The 26,167-nt window shown below is 44.1% G+C and overlaps 1 protein-coding gene across 3 annotated transcripts in view; it reads left to right on the top strand.

Annotated features, from left to right (window-relative positions):
* Positions 1 to 26,167, top strand: part of LOC139280818 (dynamin-1-like protein) — a 68,977-nt gene that overhangs the window by 3,942 nt on the left and 38,868 nt on the right. For 2 of the 3 annotated variants that reach the window (XM_070900539.1, XM_070900538.1), the window contains exons 2-3: positions 7,901 to 8,048; positions 22,793 to 22,839. In XM_070900539.1, the coding sequence (XP_070756640.1) occupies positions 7,901 to 8,048; positions 22,793 to 22,839 (195 nt within the window). Of the gene's footprint in view, positions 1 to 7,900; positions 8,049 to 12,102; positions 12,142 to 22,792; positions 22,840 to 26,167 lie in introns of all 3 variants that reach the window. The other variant, XM_070900541.1, reaches the window with a different exon arrangement.

Raw genomic sequence — 26,167 nt, 5'->3', positions numbered from 1 at the left:
AGAGTGACACAGTTAATTCAGAGACGAGGGTCCTGAACTTAAGGAAAGGTAACTTCGATGGTATGAGATGTGAATTGTCTAGAATAGACTGGCGAATGATACTTAAAGGGTTGACGAACATTTAAAGATCACATGGATGAATTATACATCCCTGTCTGGAGTAAAAATAAAACTGGTAAGTTGGCTCAACCGTGGCTAACAAGAGAAATTAGGGATAGTGTTAAATCCAAGGCATATAAATTGGCCAGTAAAAGCAGGAAACCTGAGGACTGGGAGAAATTTAGAATTCAGCAGAGGAGGACAAAGGGTTTAATTAGGAGGGAGAAAATAGAGTATGAGAGGAAGCTTGCTGGGAACATAAAAACTGACTGCAAAAGCTTCTATAGATATGTGAAGAGAAAAAGATTAGTGAAGACAAACGTAGGTCCCTTGCAGTCAGAATCAGGTGAATTTATAATGGGGAACAAAGAAATGGCAGACCAATTGAACAAATACTTTGGTTCTGTCTTCACGAAGGAGGACACAAATAACCCTCTGGAAATACTAGGGAACCGAGGGTCTAGCGAGAAGGAGGAACTGAAGGAAATCCTTATTAGTCAGGAAATTGTGTTAGGGAAATTGATGGGATTGAAGGCCGATAAATCCCCAGGGCCTGATAGTCTGCATCCCAGAGTACTTAAGGAAGTGGCCCTAGAAATAGTGGATGCATTGGTGATCATTTTCCAACAGTCTATCGACTCTGGATCAGTTCCCATGGACTGGAGGGTAGCTAATGTAACACCACTTTTTAAAAAAGGAGGGAGAGAGAAAACAGGTAATTATAGACCGGTTAGCCTGACTTCAGTAGTGGGGAAAATGTTGGAATCAAATTATTAAAGTTGAAATAGCAGTGCATTTGGAAAGCAGAGACAGGATCGGTCCAAGTCAGCATGGATTTATGAAAGGGAAATCATGCTTTACAAATCTTCTAGAATTTTTTGAGGATGTAACTAGTAGAGTGGACAAGGGAGAACCGGTGGATGTGGTGTTTGGACTTTCAAAAGGCTTTTGACAAGGTCCCACACAAGAGATTGGTGTGCAAAATTAAAGTACATGGTATTGGGGGTAATGTATTGCCGTGGATAGAGAACTGGTTGGCAGACAGGAAGCAGAGAGTCGGAATAAACGAGTCCTTTTCAGAATGGCAGGCATTGACTAGTGGGGTGCCGCAGGGCTCAGTGCTGGGACCCCAGCTATTTACAATATATATCAATGATTTAGATGAAGGAATTGAGTGTAATATCTCCAAGTTTGCAGATGACACCAATCTGGGTGGCGGTGTGAGCTGTGAGGGGAATGCTAAGAGGCTGCAAGGTGACTTGGACAGGTTAGGTGAGTGGGCAAATGTGGATAAATGTGAGGTTATCCACTTTGGTGGCAAAAACATGAAGGCAGAATATTATCTGAATGGCGGCAGATTAGTAAAAGGTGAGGCGCAACGAGACCTGGGTGTTATGGTACATCAGTCATTGAAAGTTGGCATGCGGGCACAGCAGACGGTGAAGAAGGCAAATGGCATGTTGGCCTTCATAGAAACATAGAAAATAGGTGCAGGAGTAGGCCATTCGGCCCTTCGAGCCTGCATCACCATTCAGTAAGATCATGGCTGATCATTCCTTCAGTACCCCTTTCCTGCTTTCTCGCCATACCCCTTGATCCCTTTAGCCGTAAGGGCCATATCTAATTCCCTCTTGAATATATCCAATGAACTGGCATCAACAACTCTCTGCGGCAGGGAATTCCACAGGTTAACAACTCTGAGTGAAGAAGTTTCTCCTCATCTCAGTCCTAAATGGCCTGCCCCTTATCCTTAGACTTTGTCCCCTGGTTCTGAACTTCCCCAACATCGGGAACATTCTACCTGCATCTAACCTGTCCAGTCCCGTCAGAATTTTATACGTTTCTATGAGATCCCCTTTCACCCTTCTAAACTCCAGTGAATACAGGCCCAGTCGATCCAGTCTCTCCTCACGTGTCAGTCCAGCCATCCCGGGAATCAGTCAGGTGAACCTGATTCTATAGTATTTAGCCGTTGATATATGACATAAGCGTCCCTTTTTTTCTTAATCCTCCCCTGTAAGTCCCTAGACATCCAAGGGGCTCCAGAATTATTTTTCCCAGCCTTTTTCTTTAAGGGAACATGTTTGGCCTGAGCCTTCTGGATCTCCTCCTTAACTGCCTCCCACTGTTCTGACACTGATTTACCCACAAGTAGCTGTTTCCAGTCCACCATGACCAAATCACTCCTTAACTTAGCAAAATTAGCTTTTCTCCAATTTGGAACTTTTGTTCCAGGCCTATTCTTGTCCTTATCCATAACCAACTTGAATCTGACTGAATTATGGTCATTGGCACCCAATTGCTCTCCCACTAATACCCCTTCAACCTGCCCAGCTTCATTCCCCAAAACGAAATCCAAGACTGTCCCCTCTTGCTTGCTACATACTGACTAAAAAGTTCTCTTGAATGCATTTCAAGAATTCTGCATCCTCTATACCCTTCACACTAAATTTGCCCCAATCAATATTTGGATAGTTAAAATCCCCTACTATTACTACCCTACGGTTTTTGGACTTCACAGCAATTTGTCTACATATTTGGTCCTCTATCTCCCTCCCACTGTTTGGGGTCTATAATACACGCCCAGCAGTGTGATCACCCCTTTTTTATTTTTCAATTCGACTCATATGGCCTCATTTGATGATCCCTCTAACATATCATCCCTCCTCACCGTTATAATAGTTTCTTTAATCAGTACCGCAACCCCCCCCCTCCACCCCCCCCCCCCCCACACCTTTTTACCACCCTCTCTATCTTGTCTAAAAATCCTGTAGCCAGGAATATTGATCTTCCCCTCTTTCAGCCATGTTTCTGTAATGGCTATAATGTTATATTCCCAAGTGTGTACCCGTGCTCTAAGCTCATCCGCCTTATTCGCTATACTACTTGCATTAAAGTATATACCATTCAGCACAGGAAGACCTCCTTGCTTACTACATACTAAACCCTGTTTCCTCTGTCTTGCAGATTTGCTTTCTAGATTCTTGCTATCCAATTTCAGCTTTACTCTTCCCTTTTGAATTTGTTCTCAGGTTCCCATCCCCCTCCTGAAGATAAATCCATAAAGTCTCCCCTGTGCTGTCTCTGTTCCTAAGACTAACCTTGCTCCAGGGTTCATAAGGGTCACCTTGTACTGACCTTGCTTTGATGTGTTTTGGGCAGGCAAGGAGTCCCTGTCCCGCTGTGCTCCTGGTGATTTAGGGAGAGGTAATCCCATTGCTGTTCTGTGCACTAGTTTTGGGGATCCTTGTGACAACCTTTCCAGGCAGACCCTATCTGCTAGGATAGTAAAAAAAAAGATGCACCAAAATAAGAAAAGAAAGTGAAACTTGGATTTATATAGCGCCTTTCACGACCACCGGATGTCTCAAAGCGCTTTCCAGCCAATGAAGTAATTTTGGAGTGTAGTCACTGAAGAGGGAAATAGTTGTTTGTAATGACAGTATCTCATCATGCCACTCCCTTAGGTAATTTAAATGCTTTTGAGAGGCGTTTTCTACAAGTTACAGACTGTGATCATTTCTTTTTCACACAATTAGTAGAAGAAATCTGGAACTCTTTTGTCAAAAAGGCTGTGGCTGCTAGGACAGTTGGAGCATTCAAAATTGAGAGAGACTTTTGTTAGGTAAGGGTATCGAGGGATATGGAACAAAGGTGGGTAAATGAAGTTGAGGTACTGATCAGCTATAATCAGATTGAATGGCGGAGCAGGCTCGAGGTGTTTCTTTGTGATCAGAAGTACTCCAATCACTTTTTCTTCTTAGGCTGTCCCCCGGAGTCGAGGATGAGTTGCTTCTACACTAAAATGAGTTCTAAGGTGACTGATGAGACCAATGCGGGATCTACATCTCTGTCACAAGTGGGGCAGACGGTGGGTGGGGTGCTTGCTTTGTCATGTGCTCCTACTGCTTTTTGTGCTTGGCTTCCACGTCCTCCCGGCGAAGAGACTCGAAGTGTTCGGTGCCTTGTCCGATGCTCCTCCTCCACTTTTGAGCGATCTTGGGCCAGGGATTCCCAAGTGTCGGTGGGGATGTTGCATTTTTTCAAGGAGGTTTTGAGGGTGATTTTGAAGTATTTTCTCTGCCCTCCTGGGGCTCGTCTGCTGTGACATAGCTCAGAGTAGAGTGCTTGTTTCGGGAGTCTAGCATCGGGCATGCAGACAATATGGCCCACCCCCCGGAGCTGGTTGAGCGTGGTCAATGCCTTGATGCTGGGGATGTTGGCCTGAGAGAGAACGCTGATGTTAGTATGTCTATCCTGCCAATGAATTTGCAGGATTTTGCACACAACAGCAATGAGATTTCCCCTCCCTAAATCACTAGGAGCACAGCAGGACAGGGACAGGCCCAAACACATCGAAGCAAGGTCAGTACAAGGTGACCCTTATGAACTCCAATCTGAGGTGCTCCAGATCCTCATTCTCTGCCTTGGTGTCAGGGTCACTAAATTGATAAGGCATTTCTCTTTATGTTGATTCTGTCAGGATGATTAATCAGAAAAGAAGCCTTGTGTTTTTTTAAATGTCTATATACTTACCACAATAACAGGGCAGTTTTGTTATTGTCTTCATAGTCGCACCTGATCCTGTATTCATTTCATAATTACCATTACTCGAGGAAGGTTGTGGAATTTAAATAGTATTTCTAAAAGTTTTCGAATGTGATTTCAGTAAATTATCCAGTGTAAGAGATCCCAGTTTTCAATCTCACTCCTTAACACTTGCCCAGGTTGTTGTATTAGTGAGATGATTTTTCTTGTCTGTGGTCCTGTAAATCTGCAAGCCTACCATGTTATAATGCTGCTGTGTCAGTTGCATTACTGGATATTGCTATAATGGGGATGTCATAATAACAAGATATCCCCATTATAGCAATATCCATTATAGTTAATTGTTGCTGCTGCCTCTTGCTGACATACAGCAACATTGAGTTAAGGATCATATTACAGTGAAGAAGGAGGCCATTGGCCCATTGTGCCTGCTCCAGCTCTCCATATTATTTTTAACTCTTTTTAAAGTTATGTATCCACTTCCTTTTTATGGATTCTGCGTCTAGCAATATTTCTGGTGTGGCATTCAAACCCTCTGCTTAAAAACATCTCCTAACTTCTCCCTTCATTCCTTTAACACATTTATGCCCCCCTAGTTATTAGTTCAGTGGCCAATGGAAATAAGTTTTCCCTATTTAACTCTTCATAACACTTTCATCAGACCTCCTCTTTGTTCTATTTGTTCTATTGAATAGAGGCCTAATTTTTCCAGACTTGGTTTATATTCCTATTATAATCTTAGTAAATCTCTCCATTGTGCCCAAAACAGGCCACAATATTCTAACCGTGACCTAACCAAATCTAAAATAAATGATTAAATTGAAATTACAGAGCTGTTGAAGGTGTTGAAACTATATTATGAAGTAATCTGATTATATAATGGGTAGATCAGAAATAAGCATGTTGTTCAGATCTGTCTGTGCAGCTAATGAACCACAACATCGTTATGAAGTTTAGCAGCATCCTGTAAGTATGTTTGTAATTTATTGAGTTGTTTATTCATGCGATGCCCTCTATGTTTGCATCCTACACCATCACCACTTTTATTACTTTCTCACTTACATTATAATGCTTTCACTGTGTTAGATGTATCCACCACACAACAATAAGAACAGTTGAAAACAACATAGGCCCGGATTTTGTGTTGAGGCTATCAATGCTCACCATTATTATGGAGTTAATCGGACAGCAACTTCCGGAGTCCGGACATGCGCAGTTAAATGTGGAAATCCGGAAGTTCCTGTCTGATTTGCACTACACCACAAGCTGCGCTACACCGGTACCTCACCGATAGATTCGGCATTGAAATCCATATAAAGGTGTGAATTTGTGGTACTGGCCTACTAGTTACCCACTAAACACGCTAGAAAAAGTTAGGGCTGATGCATTCAGGTATCAGTGAATTTTTAATGGTGTGATAAGTCTTAATTAGAGCCAAACAATCTCTGGCATGGAAAATTTAATTTTGCAAGTGTGGAGTCTCATTCCTTCAAAATTTAATTATTGTTGGAGATGTAAAAAAACATTTTTTGTTTCTTTTTCTTTCTGCCTCTTTTATCTCTTGCTTAATCCTATCTTTCTTTCCCTCGCTTTATTTCACTTTCTGTACATCACTTTACATATTCTACTTTATACTTCTTTGATCAGACTCGGCATATCTGAGGATTCTTTAATCTGATTGGTTGAGTAGACACATTGCTGTTTTTACTGCTCACATATGCCACAGATCCCCTATAGAGGGCGCTGCGCTGGAAATGATCTCTAGGAATTGTAAGTTGCTGCTCAAAAGCCCACGGAAAGTCCGTGGGCAGCTATAAGCATAATAAATGGCATGCACCATTCCTTCGCCACTGACTGCTAAATCCGGACCATAGTATTAACGACATTACACAGTTTCCACGAACACAATTAAATCTTACAAAACACAGAAACCATGGTCTATGCAGAAAATTCAAAGCTGTCAAACACGGTCCCACTCTGACATAATACAGCAAAAACTAGCATTTATATAGCGTCTTTAACATAGTAAAACATCCTAAGGCGGTCACAGGAATGTTATCAGATAAAATGTTGACACCGAACCACATATAGAGCTATTAGGGCAGGTAACCAAAAGCTTGGTCAGAGGGGTAGCTTTTAATGGAGGGGGAGAAGGAGAGGGAGAGGGAGAGGGGGAGAGGGGAGAGGGGGGGAGGGAGGGAAGGAAGTAAGTACAGTGCTTGGGGCCTGGGCAGCTGACGGCATGTTTCCAATGGTGGAGCAATGAAAATCAGAAATGCTTAAGAGGCCAGAATGGAGGAGTGCAAAGATCGGCGAGGATTGTAGGCAATGTTCCCTGTAATTTTGTTGGACAAGGGGCTGCGCGGACTATTCAAAATACCGCGGATATGCGTTTTTTCTCATTGAAAAGCCAACTGCACAGGGGTCCCCGGAGCACTGCACAGCCGCACAGGGAACATTGGTTGTAGGGCTAGAGAAGGTTACAGAGATGGGTAGGCGCGCGGCCATGAAGGGATTTGAACACTAGGATAAGAAATTTAAAATCGAGTGTTAGAGGACCAGGAGCCAAGGTAGGTCAGTGAGTACAGGAGTGATGGGTGAACGAGATGGTGCGAGTTAGTAATATGGCAGCAGAATTTTGGATGAGCTCAAATTTATGGAAGGTCAGCCAGCAGAGCATTGGAATAGTCGAGTCCAGAAGTAACAAAGGCACGGAAGAGGATTTCAGCAGCAGATGAGCTGAGGCAGGGGCAGAGACGTGTGATATTACGAAGGTGCAAATAGGTGGTGATGGAGAGGATATGGGGTTGGAAGCTCAGCTCAAAAGAAAAAAATCTAAATGCGATTACTGTCGGAGATCGGATAACTATATGCTTCACAGAAGCAACATTTATCTAGATTTCCTTAAATTATTAGAATTTTTAAATGTAACTTTAAAAAATTTTTTTTTTCACTTTTTCCAGTGTTTATTTGTTTTCCTCAATTCTGCCATTTTGCAGTTGTGTTGATACTCATGAGTCAAGATCATCCCTTTCTCCTGCTGAATTGAACCAATTGAAAGGGATATTAATTCTGTAACTGGAATTAGCCTCAAGTTAACTGAAGTATCTGATGATGCAATATGTCCTGCTTCTCCAGAATATGTTTATTATAAAGCCCAGTGATGGCAATTGAAGCAAACCCTGTACACCACCAACTTGTATCTTGTACTTTTTGTTGAACAAACTGTTTCTGTTCTCTTAACCCTTGACAGAGCAGTGGAAAAAGCTCAGTGCTGGAGAGTCTGGTAGGAAGGGACTTGCTCCCCAGAGGTACTGGCATTGTCACTCGAAGGCCATTGGTTCTGCAGCTAGTGAATGTTTCTCCTGAGGAACAGAAGAAAGCATCAGGAGATGATGAGGGTATGATTATTTTTTTTCTTATTTATGTTATATTAATTTATGTAAAGTTTGTTGTGCTGACTTTGAGGACAGAGATGTGACAATAATGATGCTGACTTTGTATGATTGTATCCTATGCTGAACTCCAAACTCCCCAAAATTCAAAACCTTGTCTGGTAACTCTTACTCCAGTTTTCTTTTCATGTATGATTGAGTGTGGAAACTGAACACGAGGCTCCGAAATGTGTCCCAGCACTGCTATTGAGCTGCAGAGTTTATTCTCTTGCTTGTTTTTAAAAAAAAATCTTTTATCTTTTCTTCAATTTCTAACTCTTCATACTCTAAATTTATACTTTGAGCATTAAGACAGGGCAGCATAGTATAGGTATAGTTAACAGCAACTCTGATTGAAGTACGCTATTGCCTACACTCAAGCTCCTAATGTTTCACTTTTGTTTACTGAAATCGTTTTTTTCTTTCATTGTTTCCTGCAGGCATTCAAATCCTGCTAGGTAATGGTTTCAGTGGCGTCAGTTGCCCTCTGATTCCTCGGCCAAATGGCCATTCTTCAGTGAGGCTAAACAATTTAAAAAAAAACTTGGATTTATATCGCACCTTTCACGACCACCGGACGTCTCAAAGCTCTTTACAGCCAATGAAGTACAATATTGGCAGGCTGTTGAACTGCAGAGCATGACTACTGATGCAGTCTTCACCTGGTGTCCACACACGTGGCTCTTCCAGCAGGGTCACTGGATAGGGATAGAAGTTGGAACCAATGTTCCCTCTAATTTTTTTTTCATTCGCAGTCCCAATAAATTTGCTGCGCGGTATCACTTCCAGCTTATGAGCAACCTGCACGGGACCCAAAATGACATCTGAAGTGAACTGTGAAAAAGCCTTATAACATAGTGCATCTAGACTTCTAAAAAGCTTTTGGCAAAGTTCTGCACAAAAGGCTGCTATAAGTGTAAAGCGATGAGCATTCAGGTAAAATCTGGATCAAAAAACAAATTGCCTGAAGGAAAGGAAGCAGCGGATAAGGTATTACATGGCATCATCCCAGGCTTGTATATACAGAAACTAATTAAGACTGTCCTGGTGGAGATTGGTTATATTGTGATGTATGAACTCAATAATTCAACCTCTTGGGAAATTATTTTGTTTTTCGGTACAACACACGTCATCTGGTACTGTGTTTATATTGTGGAACCACTTGCACTGGGATATAATGCGGTTGGCTACATTCCAAGTTTGCTTACATTTCAAGCAGGATTCGGAGATCGGGGCACCACCAGAACAGCTGTGAATGCACAATATTTGCACGTATGCTGGCCATCTAAAACTGAATGTACTTAGCACAATCTGTTTCCTAAAGGCAAAGTTCCAATCAAAATTATTCTTTGAAAGGAGGATCGAAGCATGAAAACTATAATTTCCTGGTTGATCAATGACGCATGTATAATGGAAATTTCCAGAACTCCATAACAGATTGGTAACCGTGGTATTTTATATACTAGTTGATCTGTTATGCAGCATAAGGAATGAAATGCAGCTTGAATGTACTTGAAGCAAAATAGTAATATAGTTATGTTTTGCTTAATAAATTTGTAATGGCATCAAATACCATTATTAAAGATTTTAGTTACAAGATCAGCCCCTGCCAAAAGACTGGTACAGACTTGATATTTTTATCCAGAGCAGTACTCTTGACAAATGAAGGTGCTCCACGTGATGTCAAGAAACGGCTGAGGGCACTGGATACAGCAAAGGCTATGGGACCTGACAACATCCCAGCTGTCATGCTGAAGACTTGTGCTCCAGAACTAGCCAAGCTGTTCCAGTACAGCTAGATCACTGGCATCTACCCAACAATGTGGAAAACTGCCCAGCCCCAGCCCCAGGACATAGCTGCAGGAGTTCCTCAGGGCAGTGTCCTAGGCCCAACCATCTGCAGCTGCTTCACCAATGACCTTCCCTCCATCATAAGGTCAGAAGTGGGGATGTTTGCTGATGATTGCACAGTGTTCAGTTCCATTCACAACTCCTCAGAAAATGAAGCAGTCCGTGCCCGCATGCAGAAAGACCTGGACGACATTCAGGTTTGAGCTGATAAGTGGCAAGTAACATTCATACCACACATGTGCCAGGCAATGACTATCTCCAACAAGCAAGAGTCTAACCACGTCCCCTTGATATTCAGTGGTATTACCATCACTGAATCCCCAACCATCAACATCCTGGGGGTCACCATTGACCAGAAACTTAACTGAACCAGCCACGTAAAGACCGTGACAAGAAGAGCGGGTCAGAAGCTGGGTATTGTGCGGCGAGTGTCTCACCTCCTGACTCCCACCATCTACAAGCTTTTCCACCATCTACAAGCCACAAGTCAGGAGTGTGATGGAATACTCTCCACTTGTCCAGATGGGTGCAGCTCCAACAACACTCAAGAAGCTTGACGCCATCCAGGACAAAGCAGCCCGCTTGATTGGCACCCCATCCACCACCTTCAGCACTTTGGCTGCAGTGTGTACCATCTACAAGATGCACTGCAGCAACTCGTCAAGGCTTCTTCGGCAGCACTGCCCAAACCTGCAACCTCTACCACCTAGAAGGACAAAGGGCAGCAGGTGCATGGGAACACCACCACCTGCAAGTTCAACTCCAAGACACAGCATCCTGACTTGGAAATATGTCACCTTCATCGTCGCTGGGTCAAAATCTTGGAACGCCCTCCCTAACAGCAATGTGGGAGTACCTTCACCACAAGGACTGCAGTGGTTCAAGAAGGTGGCTCACCACAATCTTCTCAAGGGCAATTAGGGATGGGCAATAAATGCTGGCCTTGCCAGCGACACCCACATCACGTCCAGTATGAAACAATCACAAAACACCTTATTTAATGTTTTCAGTTAACTTTTAGAATATCACAAGCCTGGGATTAGTGAACCAATTGGGTTTTTATGACAATTTGGTAGTTTCATGGTCAGTATTACAGTTACACGTACTAGCTTTTTATTCCAGATTTATTTAATTAACTGAATTTAAATTCCCCCACTGCCATTGTGGGATTTGAACTCATGTCTCCTGATCATTAGTCCAGGCTTCTGGATTACTGGTACAGTAACATAACCACTATGCTGCTGTACCATGTTGCCTTCAAAGTAGGTGAACGAGATAATAGATCAGGAAGGAATATTGGAGGGGTTTCTAATTTCATGGAAGGGGTAAGTCATTAATGAGCTCCTGGACTTAGATGGCCCTGATTTTTTTCGCAAGATAAGATATATTAAAGCTCTCCCTGCACACCATGATTTGAACCCATTATTTTATAATGTAGTTTTCTTTTCGGGACTTTATTCAAACTATACACCATTCATTATATTGAAGAACTTGAGTTCATGACTAAGGTCAGATACTCATCCATTACCTTCTGGGACTCCAGTAATTCTTCTCACTTCCTTCAGTTACAACCATGGCCATCATTCATCATTTCCTGCTTATGACCTCCCTCTATCTAGAGTTTTGGTTGTTAGACATAGGTGAGTAGGGATGGCTGATGGTAGACAACTAGTCTGCTATATGTGCAGGGTTTAGTTACTGTCACTGAATACATTTTTAACCATTTAAAGTTGTTGGGATGCTAAATATGTTGTTGAATGTTGAATTCCCACCCTAAACCACTCTGCCTCTCTACCCCATCTCCTTTAAGATGCTCCTTCCTACCTCTTTCTGCCATAATATCTCTTTATGTGGCTTGGTGTCGAGTTCTGTTTGATAACGCTCCTGTGAAGCGGCGTAAGACATTTTACTACATTAAAGGCACTATATAAATGCAAGTTGTTACCAATATTTTTGATAACTTTTCTATCACTGCCTTAAATGACAAAAATAATGTATTTCAAATGAAACCTGGGGTGCATAAACCTTGTTTTTCCTCCTGCAGATAATCTGTGTACAGTATCTGTTGTATCTGTCTTTCATTCTGCATGAGGGGGAAAGTATTTCATGAGCTAAGCATCTTGTAAGCTGACACCCACTTAACCTTTCTCTGCTGTTTCTCTAACTACAGACACAGCCCTGTGGAAAAATTATGGCCAGCCTTACAAAGGTTCCACTTCCTCTTGTTTTCCTGTTTCTGTGTGTCATGCCTGTTCTCTGCATGGCTTTGGATCATTCTCTAGTTATACACCACTAAAGGATAACAATTTGGCATTGCATAGAAACGTGTCTGAAGTTTATTGTGGTTGATGAGAATATTTTAAAAGGGGGCATTGTCAGGTTAGTGTATCGTGCAGCAGAGTAGCAGGATGCAGGTACTAGCCTTTAGTTTCCACATAACAATTTCCCCATCTCAGCTATTCTGTGTAGTCGAAGAGGTCCACAATGGCTACTGGAAGCCATATCACAGGGCAAGTAAATGTTGCCAGCTCTGGTGTTACTCCTAGCAGAGCAGCATTTGTGGAAGCCTGGGAGTAAATTATTTGTTCCCTGTCTATATACAGGTGTAGCCCTAAATACAATAATTTAAATATAAGTAATGGTCATAACATTTTATGCACATGAACAGAGGAACATCATTTTTCAGGACTTGGAATACATTAGTGACTATCCAGGTCTGCTGTAATATTTACAGTAGCAATGTTTTTCAGAAGCACTGGAGAAAGTGCAAAAAAGATTTACACAGATAATACCTGAACTGAGAGGGTACAACTACAGGTTGAATCTCCCTTATCCAGAACTCCCTTATCCAGAGCCACCCCTCGTCCACAACCATTCCCGACCACTGGGTGGTGCAGGCGCAGAACTCCGACATGAACAAATTGAAGTCCTTCCTCGCTGCCGACTCCCGTAATCGCTGGCCTGACCCCGCGATCCACCGCCGCCCCCCCCCCCCCCCCCCCCCCAAGATCTCTCTGCCACGCTTCCAGCCCCAAGCCAGCCAGCCCCGATATCCCCTTGCTCAGTACCTGTACCATCCAATTTAACGTGACCACCCCTCATCCGGAAAAATCCATTATCCAGAACAGGCCAGGTCCCGAGGGTTCCGGATAAGGGAGGTTCAACCTGTATCAGTAAAGACTTACCAGACTGGTGGTCTTTTGTCTAGAAAATAAAACACAAAGAGGTGACCTGATATAGGTCTTTTAAAATGATGAAGTGGTTCACATCAGAGTATGTAGTCCTTACTACTAGGGGGATCAAGGGGTATGGTGAGAAAGCAGGAATGGGGTACTGAGGTTGCATGTTCAGCCATGAACTCATTGAATGGCGGTGCAGCCTCGAAGGGCAGAATGGCCTACTCCTGCACCTATTTTTTATGTTTCTATTTTTCCACTGTGGGGGGTCCAAAACCAGGGGCCATAAATATAAGATAAGCAATTCAGGAGAAATTTATTTCCCGAGAGAGTGGTGAGAATGTGGAACTTGCTACCACATGAAATGATTGAGATGAATAGCATAGATGCATTTAATGGGAAGCTAGATAAGTACATGAGGGAGAACGGAATAGCAGGATATATTGATAGGGTTAGATGCAGTAAGGTGGGAGGAGGCTTGTGTGAAGAATAAACACTGACATAGACTAGTTGGGCCAAATGGCCTGTTTATGTGCTGTAAAACCCTATGTAATTCTAGGTAACTCATTTAATTTGAATCTTTTTAAAAATAAATTGTTGTAATGACAGTTAAGACGAATTCACATGATTGCTGAAATTTTCCATACTTCCGGTTTGCATGCAAGACTTTACTGGAGATACTCAAAATGTCAATGCCCATTTTAAAGTATGCAAAATCTTTGTAAAATAAGAAAAGAAAACAAATCATAAATTGTGATCCATTGCAGGTGTACTGCAGAGTAGAACATTGTAATTGGTGGTTTATTATGGAGGTGGTCCCTTTGTGCAGTTATTTTGTACTATTTTGAATATTTTTGCTCTGATTTTCCTTTTGTATCAATCATTGTTCCATGCTCAGACCAATCAAAATAAACACAAGTGTCTTTGCTCGAAGTTTAAAACACTTGTATATTTGTGTCATCATTAAATATAAAGGTTTGAGAGCACTTCCTGTTACTGAGAGGCTTTGTCTTTAATACAACAAAATGGTTGATTAATCCTATATCTAATTGTGTGATATATATCCTGGTGTTCTATTAAGAATTTAGTACCCTGTAGTATTTTCCGAGGTGTTCAGGGTATGAGAACAGGACAGGCAGATTATAGGTATCTGCCATATGTTTGTAATCCATGATCATCAAAGCAATAACTTTCAGTGTGGGGATCCAATGTGGGACATTGACCACATCACCCCATCAATCAGTCTCAAAATATCTCATTTAGTAAAATTACTCAAATATTGTCATTGTTTCTATGCTTTTCTGGCGTGTTTTCAGTTTTCTGACCAAACAGGAGAAAATCTGCCCAGAGGAAGACAATGAGCAATCCATAAGGGAAATTCTGATTATAGTCTGCCATCACTAACTTCTTGTCGGACTTATGGGATCCACACTTGCTCAAATAGTCAGTTTCAAGCCATTGGATTTAGGGTTATGCAGTGAACTGTAAGTACTGTGCTATCTGCCTCGAGGGAGCTTTTAAAATCTACACTGCTCACTGGTCCCTCTTGTGGCTGGGCTGATGCATGACTCAGTGAGTCACTCAAAAGTTTTTAAAGTAAATTACACAAGTGTCCAGAATCAGAAATTACAGCATGGACGGAGACAATTTGGCCTATTGTGCCAGTGCTAGCTTTCAACTGGAGCTATCTTCTCGAATCCAATTTCCCTGCTCTAAATACGTGGCCAGTTTTTTGGCCATACAGTTTTAAGTGATATATTCTCAGTAGTCCCTTCTGTTAAAGCATTCAATGTTAGAACCACCTGTGTAGGAAAAGTCTCATCTAAGTTCCTCCTTTGTTCATTTAATGATTACCCTCATTCTGTGTTCTCTTGTTACTGATTCGCCAACCAGTGGAAACCACCTTTCACTGTTTACCCATAATTTTGAAACCCTCTATTAGATTCCCCCTATAACAATTTGGACGACTGGAGACCAAGCTCTACTGCATGGACCTAATTACCTACGGTAGGGTGTGAGCCGTCAGCTCGGCGCTGAGCAGCACCTTTCGGAGAGATGGTGAGAGATCCGAGGTGTGGAGAGTGGGGGTGAGAGATTTGAGGTAATGCTTCCCTCTCCCAGATATTAGCTCCTGGATGGCCAGAGATCCACTTCGTGGGAGCAGGAGAGGTCAGAGTCTTCAGAGTGGCCGCCGCCATTGCACGCACCACATGCTTGATAGGGGCTCCGCAGTTGTGTGGGATCAGCGGCTGGAGGGAGCCAGAAGATCGCGGGAGGGAGGCCAGAACGCGAAGGCGGAGAGAAAAGGTAGGGCCAAAACCTGTGGTCGGAGGCTCACCGGACACCGTCTGACATCGCCACTGGGCCAAGACCTCGCTCTGCTAAACCCGTGTGGTAGCTGGTGTGCAATGGCTACCCCACGGTAAAAGAACTCAGCACAGGCATCTTCCACCCTTCAAAATGAAGTTCGGGACCTGGAACGTCAGGATTCTCATGGAAAACCCCAACAGCGACAGGGCGGAATGCCGCAGTGCTATCGTCCAGGAGCTCAGACGCTTCGACGTCAATATCGTCGCCCTAAGCGAGACCCATTGGGCAGGGGAAGGCCAGCTCAAAGAGCAAGATGGTGGTTACACCTTCTTCTCGAAAGGAAAATCAGAAGAACGCCGCCTCCACGGAGTGGGCTTCGCCATCAAGAATGAGCTGGTGGGCCGTCTCGAACATCCATGACTCTTCGACTCACTGTAGCCCGGAACCAGTGTGCTACAGTTATCAGCGTGTACGCCCCAACACAGATGAGACTAAAGAGGAATTCTACTCCAGCCTCGAACAATCCCTGTCCCGAGTTTCAACGGACGACAAGCTGATCCTTCTTGGCGATTTCAATGGCAGAGTCGAAAAGGACACAGACCTCTGGGGAGGTGTGATCGGCAGAGAGGGGGTAGGGAAAACCAACTCCAGTGGTACCCTGCTCCTGACTAAATGCTTTGAACCTTGTCACCTTGTTTTGCCAGAGGGACAAGTACAAGACATCATGGCAGCACCCTCGCTCCAAGCACTGGCATCTGCTCGACTATGCATTGTTTGAGCGAGGGACTGCAAGGACGTGTGCATCACCCGCGCCATGGCAGGAGCCGACGACTGCTGACAGACCACCGCCTAATCCGCTCCATCATTGTAGCCCCGAAACAGCGACACCAACAAAAACAGTGCCGCAGGAAAATCAATGCAGAGGTACTCCAAGACCCTGTTGAGAAAGCCCTTTTCACTCAGCATCTCACTGCCAATCGGCGACCCTTGATAACCCAGAGATGCAGAGTGCCCACAGCGCCTGGTCTGCCCTCAAGGCCTCCATAATCAGCACCTGCGAAGAGATGCCCAATCACTCGACCAGGAAACACCAAGACTTGTTCGACGAGAACAACCAGGGGATCCAGGCGATAATTAGCCGCAAGCGCAAGGCATTTCTGAACTGGAAACAGCAACGCAACATGAGAGCAAGAAAGCAGCTCTGCAGAGGGCTGAAGGCCGAGGTCCAACAAAAAACCCACAACCTAAAAAACAGATGGGTGCAAAACGCACAGGAGATCCAGCAGTTAGCTGACAACCACGACGTGCGTGGATTCTTCAGTGCAGTCAAGACCACCTATGGCCCAAGCACCCAAGGCCCTACCTCACTGCTGACCAAGAACGGTGAGGTAATCAAGGACAGAGAGACAGTCAGTGCCCATTTGAAGGAGCATTTCGAAGATCTCCTTAACCGAGACTCTGTTTTCGACGTAAGTGTCCGAGACTATATTCCGCAGCATGCTACCCGCCTCCATCTCCGCACAACCCCAGCCTGGCATGAGGTAGAAAAGGCCATCCGTCAGCTGAAGAATAACAAGGCAACAGGAGCAGATGGAATTCCTGCAGAAGCACTAAACCAGGCGGAGAAGCACTTTTTGGCCTGATCCTGTCCTATCTGGAAGGAGAGCATGCCAGGAGATCTCTGGGACGGCGTAATTGTGACCATCTTCAAAAAAGGGGACAAGTCCGACTGCGGAAACAGAGGAATCTCCCTGCTGTCGGCCACTGGGAAAATCATTGCAAGAATCCTCCTCAGTCGCCTTCTCCCTGTGGCTGAAGAACTCCTCTGAGAGTCGCAATATGGATTCCATCCACTGAGGGGTACAACTGGGTATGATCTTCACCGCGCGACAACTACAAGAGAAATGCAGGGAACAGCACCAGCCCTTGTACATGGCCGCCTTTGACCTCACAAAGGCCTTTGACATTGCCAACCATGAGGAATTATGGAGCGTCCTCCTTTGTTTCGGCTGCCCTCGAGTTTGTCACCATCCTCCGTCTGCTCCACGATGATATGCAAGCTGTGATCCTGACTAATGGATCCACCACAGACCCAATTCACGTCCGGACCGGGATCAAGCAGGGCTGCATCATCACACCAACACTCTTTTCGATCTTCCTTGCTGCAATGCTACACCTCACCCGTAGCAAGCTCTGGTGCGGAGTGGAGCTAAATTATAGAACAGATGGGCATCTGTTCAACGTCCGCCGCCTCCAGGCCAGATCCAAGGTCGTCTCGTCCTCTGTCATTGAACTACAGTACGCAGACGACGCTTAAGTCTGCGCACACTCGGAGGCCAATCTCCAAGCCATCGTCAACACCTTCACCATGGCGTATGAGAGCATGGGCCTTAACGCTAAACGTCCGTAAGTCAAAGGTCCTCGATCAATCTGATCCCGCCACACAGCACTGCCCCCCCCGATTATCAAAACCCATGATGAGGCCTTGGACAACGTGGACCGTTTTCCATACCGCGGGAGCCTACTGTCAGCAAAGTGGAGGAAGAGCATCCAGGAGGGCGCTGAATATCTCGAGTCCCATCGGCAAGAACAAGCAGAAAATAAGCGCAAACAGTGGAAGGAACATGCATCAACCCAGGCTCCCCATCCATCCTTTCCTTCAATCACTGTTTACCCCACCTGTGACAGAGACTGTAGGTCCCGCATTGGATTCCTCAGTCACCTGAGAACTCACTTTTACAGTGGAAGCAAGTAATTCTCGACTCCGATGATGATGATGATAATTTACATTTCTATAACATTTGCTTTGTACGAAGTGACATTTAAGAGCCATCAATTGTGTGGTGGATAGGAAGTGGGCACAGAGCTGGGGCTGGGGGAAAATGAAGGTCAAAAATTAGGGTCTTTATAGAAGTTTTTGAAGGCATAGAGTAAGGTGGCAAGATGGAAATCCTGAGGGTGAAGTTCCGGATGGCGGGGGCAAGATGGCTGAAACAGCAAACACTAATGAAGCACAGAGACTGGGGGACAAGAAGTCAGACTGCGTTAGAGGACTGGTGGCTTTGCACAGGGACATGGGGCTAGAGGGGGAGATCAGAGAGTTAGGGGTTTGAGGATGAATTTGTGACCCAGGAAACCAGTGGAACTTGAGTGATGGACATACAGGTCTTAGTGCTGCAGCATTCTGGATAGTTTGTACTTGATGGATAGTTGTAGGGAGGCCAGCCACAGAAAGCATTTGGAGAAGTCCAGTTGCATGGTGATAAAAACATGTATTAGAGTTGGCAGTGGAGGGGCAGAAGTAGAGTCAGAGGTAGATGTTGCAGAAGTGATTAAAAAGATAGTTTAGATATGAGGTAGAAAGCTGACTTTGGTGCTACACAATATAACTCGTTTCTGTACCTTTGGGCTAAGGCTGAGCTGACGGCCAACGAGTTGGAAAGCGTGATGTCAGAAGGGTTGCCGGTATTTCAGGGCCAAACGGGATGGCTTTGTTTTGCTGGCACTAAACTTGAAGTCTTGGATCATCTAGGTCTTAATGTGGATAGGCAATTTGCGATGTTGGTAACAGCCGTGGGCTCAATGGTGGAGGCAGCAAGGTGGAGCTGGGTGTCATCAACATGCATGTGAAAGCCGGCCCCACATTTCTAGATAATGTTACCTAGGTGTCGCATGCGAATGATCAAGAGGCTGGAATCCTGGGGTACGCCATAGGAGACTGTGCAAATGCAGGAGGAAACAGAGTTTGAGGTCCAATAACAGGTTGAAATGGAACCAGGAGAGGACATTGCTATAGAGATGGATTCTGGAGGAGACATTCGAGGAAGATGGAGGGGTTCAGCGTTGAAAGCAGTGGAGAGGTCAAAGAGGGTGAAGAGAGGAGAGGTCATGGTAGTTGAGGACGAACTATGACCTGGAGTTTTAATTGCATAAAACCTGAAGTGCAATTGGGAGTTGGTCTGAGAATGGCTATTGGCTCTTTGTCACAGCATAGTTGGGATCCTCAGGAAGTAATTTATTCTGGAGTATAACTTATGTGGGTTTGAGTGAAAGGTAAATTCTTTCTCCATCGAGTGTAGGGTCCACAAGATAGCAGCCATGCTCAGGACATTGCATTGCTTTTGGGTTGCTTAGGCTGTTTGTCTAGGTGCCTTATGTATTGGCCGCCAGTCTCATTGAAGGTGGACGGCATTGTTTAGATCTCCATCCATGATCGCTATATCTTCTTTATATGGGACGAGTGTGAGGAATGCTGATGTGGGGTAATCCTCATTTGGGATATATAAGCTGAGCATTGCTTTGCGTCCTGCTATTCAACCTGTTATTTGGATGGCGAGGCTGTCCTCTCCAGTGATCATTGGCTCCAAAACGAAGGCAAGGTTTATTTTTGATTAAAACACAAAATGCTGGAAATCTCAGTGGGTCAAGCAGCATCCCTCCCGCCCCCCTGTCTGTCCCTCCCCCCTGTCTCTCCCTTATTTTTGATTACTATGGCAGCTCCTGTTTTTGGTTAAGTAGGATGCTAGCATCATTTGTCTCACCTAGTCTCTCAAGTTTGGTGTGTTTTGAGGCAGTGAAGTTGGTTTCTTGTAGGACTCCTATGTATGGCCGTTCTATCTGTAGCTTGTTCACATTTGTTTTCTGTTTAACTGGTTCAGTCCCCCTTAAGTTTATTGATTTAATTTTGAGATAGGCCATATTGGGAGATAGATTATTATAAGCATGCTGAATTTTTTGGCCCAACAAATGTGGAACTTGTCTGTCTTCCAAAAAATACCACGTCTAAGCTTCAGCTTATGGGGCTCAATTTTCCCCAGTGATTTGCACCGTTTTTTTTTTTAGCAGACTGCTTTTTTTGGCCTAAGTTTAAAAAAAAAACTGATCAAGTTACGATTTTTTTAGGTAAGTTTTTTTTTCAGTCAAAGGGGGCGTAACCTGCTACCAGTGTCAATTCTGGCCATTTAGGGAAGTTTGGTCAGCTGAGAGTTACTCCAGTTTTTCTTGGGCCAGCGTATGTGGCCTCTGCAGAAAAACCTTCTGGTGAGTTAGGGAAATTGGTGCAGGTCAGGAAATCGACGCAGGTAAGTGCAGCAGATGCAAGGACAGCAGCAGCAGGAGAGATAAGAGAGAGGGGGAGAGAGGGTGGGGGAAGCCTTTCGGGTATAGTTAGGTGCAGGGACGAGGAGGGAGGAGGCCATTTGGCCTGGGATAGGGGCGGGGAAGTGGACCGGGAGGCCACTCGACCAGGGCTAGGGGCGGGGGACCGGAACCGGCAAGCCACTTGGGACTAGGGGGGTGTGCAGGACCGGCAAGGCACTTGGGGTTAGGGGCATGGGAGCGGACCAGGAGGCTACTCGGGGCGGGGGAGCGGGACCAGCAAGGCGCTAGGGGCGGGCGGGTGAGCGGACCGGGAGGCCCATCGGCCAGGGCGGGGGGGTGGGGGAGCGGACTGGCAAGCCACTCGGGGCTAGGACCGGGCAGAGGAGTGGACCGGGAGGCCCTTCGGCCTGGGATAGGGGTGGGGATCAGCACCAGCATCGGGAGGTGGGTTGGGGGAAGATGGTGGGGGGAACACTTTAATAATTGGAGGTAAGTTGCTGCAATGTATTTTAATGTGTTGCAAGCTGGCTGTATGTTTCACTTTGCAGCCTCAGCCCGCATTATGGCCCTGATTATCATGGCAACCCGATCTTTTTGGCGCAGATCAAGGCTCCATCCACAAAACTAACGGACAGGTTAGGCTGCGCCAAAATGAAGAAATCAAACAGAGAAACTTAGAACATTGTTTTTTGGCGTACTTGTAGCCCCCCCAAAAAAGGCATAACTCTTCAACTACGCCAACAAAAAGCTTTGGGGAAAATTGAGCCATGATGTTTTTCAAGGTCACTATTTGAAGTTTTTGTCTAGAAAAAGACTAGCTGTTTACAAAGCCAAGGCTGACTTCTCCATTAGTTTGCTGGAAGCCATGAAGTTCATTGTAAGAAGTTGAGATCTTGTATCTCAGAGCAACATTAGGAACTGTTTTTGCCATGTGGTTATGGTCAGTGAAGAAGAGGAGAATTTGCTGACGCTCAAAGAAATCGAAGCTGACACTGTGCTGCAGAACGTTTGGGAGCAACTTCAGCAAGTAGAATTGATCCCTGCTAATGTTTCTCAGTTTGACTATATCACAGTTGATGACCCTTTGATCACCTGAAACTCCATCGAAGCTTTCAGCCGACTGAGCCAGAATTAAATATTAATGAGGATAGTGAGAATTTTGAAGATGATATTGCTCCTGATCGTACTCAAGCAGCCTCTATTAAGATGCTCTCTGACATTCAATATTATATTAGATGGCTTATCTAGTGACTTCTTTGACTCAACAGTGTTGGTTAGTCTGGCTCTACAGTCTGGCTTGAAGAAGCAATCATCGTGATTCAACTTCAAAGATATTAACAGTCCAAAATAATCGATTTTGTTAAAAATAATTCTTATTACAGTGAAATTAACATAAAATAGTGGATTTATTACATGTCATTTGAAATTGTAAATGCCGTCAAAACAGTCTGGAAATGTTTGCAAGTGTTTATAAGGAAAGTTCCCATACTGTATGTACAATGTTATAATTTTGTCCGGTGCAATATTTGAGTATAACGTGCAAATACACATTTGTACATTCTTTGGTTTATATAGCCTATAGAAGCTGTTAATTTTTGAACAAACAGGTGGTGACAATGCTGCGGAGGCAGCTGTATGCCACCATATTAGTTTCGTGAATATGATAGTTTTTCTAATTGTATCAGAATGAGAGAGTTCAACAGACTTTATAACTAAATTTGTATTACATTATTCTTGCGACAAGACATAAAGGGCCAGTGAAATGATTTTGTGCAATACCAGAAGATAACACAGTCGCTGCTTATTATAATGTGGTTCAAATAACTAAATATTAGAATCAACTCTTCAAATTATTCAACTAAGTCCTTTCAACTCTTCAGTTGGTGTTATGTGATGGTGAAGGACCTGTGTGGGAAATGGATTGGATTTTGGCAGTGATACAAATGACAACTGAATCTTTCATCTCATATAATGTGTAGAATAGAATCTAATATGACAGCTTCTGTAAATTAAGGCATTTTCAGAGTAGGGTTGCACCTCATTTGCCATTAGGGCTAATTTTCCATTCATTCATAGTCAACGCATAGAAAACTATCCCTGTGTCACAATAACCTTGGTTAGCTTTCTTTTAGCTCTATTTTATCATTTTACTGTGGTTGTGTTTCCCATTATAATTTGCTCCTTTTTTATTTTAATTTAAGCTTTTCTTGTTGACTTAAAGCTTGCATGTTCAGCTAATGTTTACATTTTAAATTCTTTTAACTTTGTTTAAAGGAATTGATGCAGACGAATGGGGAAAATTTCTTCACACTAAACATAAGGTATGCTCATGTTAACTTTTTCAATATTATATAAGCTTGGGGCATATGAACATAAAGGATACACCCAAAATCTGAAACTGGGGAATACAGGTGCAACGTCCTGAATCGGGAACTCTGAAAACGGACGTGTCCAAAAACCGGACATTTTTTGAGGAAACCCTAAATCCAACACGGATTTGGTCGAGGATTCCAGATTTCAGGCAAGAAAATCAAGTCTGAAATCTGGAATCCTTGACCGAATCTGTGCCGGATTTCATGTTTTGCCAGATTTTGGACATCACTGCCTTAAAGAAGGCTAACTTTGAAGGTATGAGGCGTGAATTGGCTGGGATGGATTGGCGAATGATACTTAAGGGGTTGACTGTGGATGGGCAATGGCAGACATTTAGAGACCGCATGGATGAACTACAACAATTGTACATTCCTGTCTGGCATAAAAATAAAAAAGGGAAGGTGGCTCAACCGTGGCTATCAAGGGAAATCAGGGATAGTATTAAAGCCAAGGAAGTGGCATACAAATTGGCCAGAAATAGCAGCGAACCTGGGGACTGGGAGAAATTTAGAACTCAGCAGAGGAGGACAAAGGGTTTGATTAGGGCAGGGAAAATGGAATATGAGAAGAAGCTTGCAGGGAACATTAAGACGGATTGCAAAACTTTCTATAGATATGTAAAGAGAAAAAGGTTAGTAAAGACAAACGTAGGTCCCCTGCAGTCAGAATCAGGGGAAGTCATAACGGGGAACAAAGAAATGGCGGACCAATTGAACAAGTACTTTGGTTCGGTATTCACGAAGGAGGACACGAACAACCTTCCGGTTATAAAAGGGGTCGGGGGGTCTAGTAAGGAGGAGGAACTGAGGGAAATCCTTATTAGCCGGGAAATTGTGTTGGGGAAATTGATGGGATTGAAGGCCGATAAATCCCCAAGGCCTGATGGACTGCATTCCAGAGTACTTAAGGAGGTGGCCTTGGAAATAGTGGATGCATTGACAGTCATTTTCCAACATTCCATTGATTCTGGATCAGTTCCTATCGAGTGGAGGGTAGCCAATGTAACCCCACTTTTTAAAAAAGGAGGGAGAGAGAAAACAGGGAATTATAGACCGGTCAGCCTGACATCGGTAGTGAGTAAAATGATGGAATCAATTATTAAGGATGTCATAGCAGTGCATTTGGAAAGAGGTGACATGATAGGTCCAAGTCAGCATGGATTTGTGAAAGGGAAATCATGCTTGACAAATCTTCTGGAATTTTTTGAGGATGTTTCCAGTAGAGTGGACGAGGGAGAACCAGTTGATGTGGTATATTTGGACTTTCAGAAGGCGTTCGACAAGGTCCCACACAAGAGATTGATGTGCAAAGTTAAAGCACATGGGATTGGGGGTAGTGCGCTGACGTGGATTGAGAACTGTTTGTCAGACAGGAAGCAAAGAGTAGGAGTAAATGGGTACTTTTCAGAATGGCAGGCAGTGACTAGTGGGGTACCCGCAAGGTTCTGTGCTGGGGCCCCAGCTGTTTACACTGTACATTAATGATTTAGATGAGGGGATTAAATGTAGTATCTCCAAATTTGCGGATGACACTAAGTTGGGTGGCAGTGTGAGCTGCGAGGAGGATGCTGTGAGGCTGCAGAGTGACTTGGATAGGTTAGGTGAGTGGGCAAATGCATGGCAGATGAAGTATAATGTGGATAAATGTGAGGTTATCCACTTTGGTGGTAAAAACAGAGAGACAGACTATTATCTGAATGGTGACAGATTAGGAAAAGGGGAGGTGCAAAGAGACCTGGGTGTTATGGTACATCAGTCATTGAAGGTTGGCATGCAGGCGGTTAAGAAAGCAAATGGCATGTTGGCCTTCATAGCAAGGGGATTTGAGTACAGGGGCAGGGAGGTGTTGCTACAGTTGTACAGGGCATTTGTGAGGCCACACCTGGAGTATTGTGTACAGTTTTGGTCTCCTAACCTGAGGAAGGACATTCTTGCTATTGAGGGAGTGCAGCGAAGGTTCACCAGACTGATTCCCGGGATGGCGGGACTGACCTATCAAGAAAGACTGGATCAACTGGGCTTGTATTCACTGGAGTTCAGAAGAATGAGAGGGGACCTCATAGAAACATTTAAAATTCTGACGGGGTTAGACAGGTTAGATGCAGGAAGAATGTTCCCAATGTTGGGGAAGTCCAGAACCAGAGGTCACAGTCTAAGGATAAGGGGTAAGCCATTTAGGACCGAGATGTGGAGGAACTTCTTCACCCAGAGAGTGGTGAACCTGTGGAATTCTCTACCACAGAAAGTTGTTGAGGCCAATTCACTAAATATATTCAAAAAGGAGTTAGATGAGGTCCTTACTACTAGGGGGATCAAGGGGTATGGCGAGAAAGCAGGAATGGGGTACTGAAGTTGAATGTTCAGCCATGAACTCATTGAATGGCGGTGCAGGCTAGAAGGGCCGAATGGCCTACTCCTGCACCTATTTTCTATGTTTCTAAAATCCGGCAAGGATTCGATCGAGGATTCTGGATTTCAAACTATTGATTTTCTTGTCTGAAATCCAGAAAAAACAGAACGGAATCAATCCCAAGGATTCCGGATTTCGGATATTGTACCTGTATATCAAATGGGAGTTATAAATAGTCAGTGGAGCTCCCCATGCCACCACTATAATTGCAACAGAGCCAGATTGAATCATCGATTGAAATGTACACTTTGACTCTTGTTGACCAGCAGCACATTTTTCTACTTTTTCCCACATTTTCCTCCGCTTTCTCACTTTACTGAAGGTTTGATTTGCCCAGGTAGCCCTTGTTCATCTATGAGCCTAAAAAATGAATGACAGCAAGCTATTCAACAATTTGTGGGAGTTGGGGAGGTGAGGGGGGGAGACATTACACCGAAGCCTGATCCTGTTCTCTGCTGATGTTTACACATACATGTTTTCAGCAGGAATCACTGAATAGTGATCAGAAGCAGCAACCCTGGCTGAGTTCTTTCTCCACTTCTACTCCTGGACCAACAACACTGATGTCCACAAATGCACACTCTCAGCCGAGAATGCTGGATATTGATGAAAAGAAAGAGCTCTGGCTGGTAGTGCCTCACACTAGTCCAGGGGCACTGAGGCCAATTGTAGTGGCCCCTGGCAGCATAGGTTGCTGATCAAACATGGGACTCACTGATCTGGATGGCTTAGTACCACATAACATGTTGGGCCCAAATTTCCCCAGGAGTTGCTCTGGTTTTTTTTGAGTAACTAGATTTCTTTGGAGTAATTTAAAAATTGCAATTCTCCCCATTTAAGTTGCTCCAGTGTAAGTGAGTTAGTTAG

The sequence above is a fragment of the Pristiophorus japonicus genome, chromosome 15 (genome assembly GCF_044704955.1).
Source record: "Pristiophorus japonicus isolate sPriJap1 chromosome 15, sPriJap1.hap1, whole genome shotgun sequence".
NCBI lineage: Eukaryota > Metazoa > Chordata > Chondrichthyes > Pristiophoridae > Pristiophorus > Pristiophorus japonicus.
The sequence above is the reverse complement of the archived record's forward strand: the minus strand, read 5'-3'. Positions and strand labels throughout refer to the sequence as shown.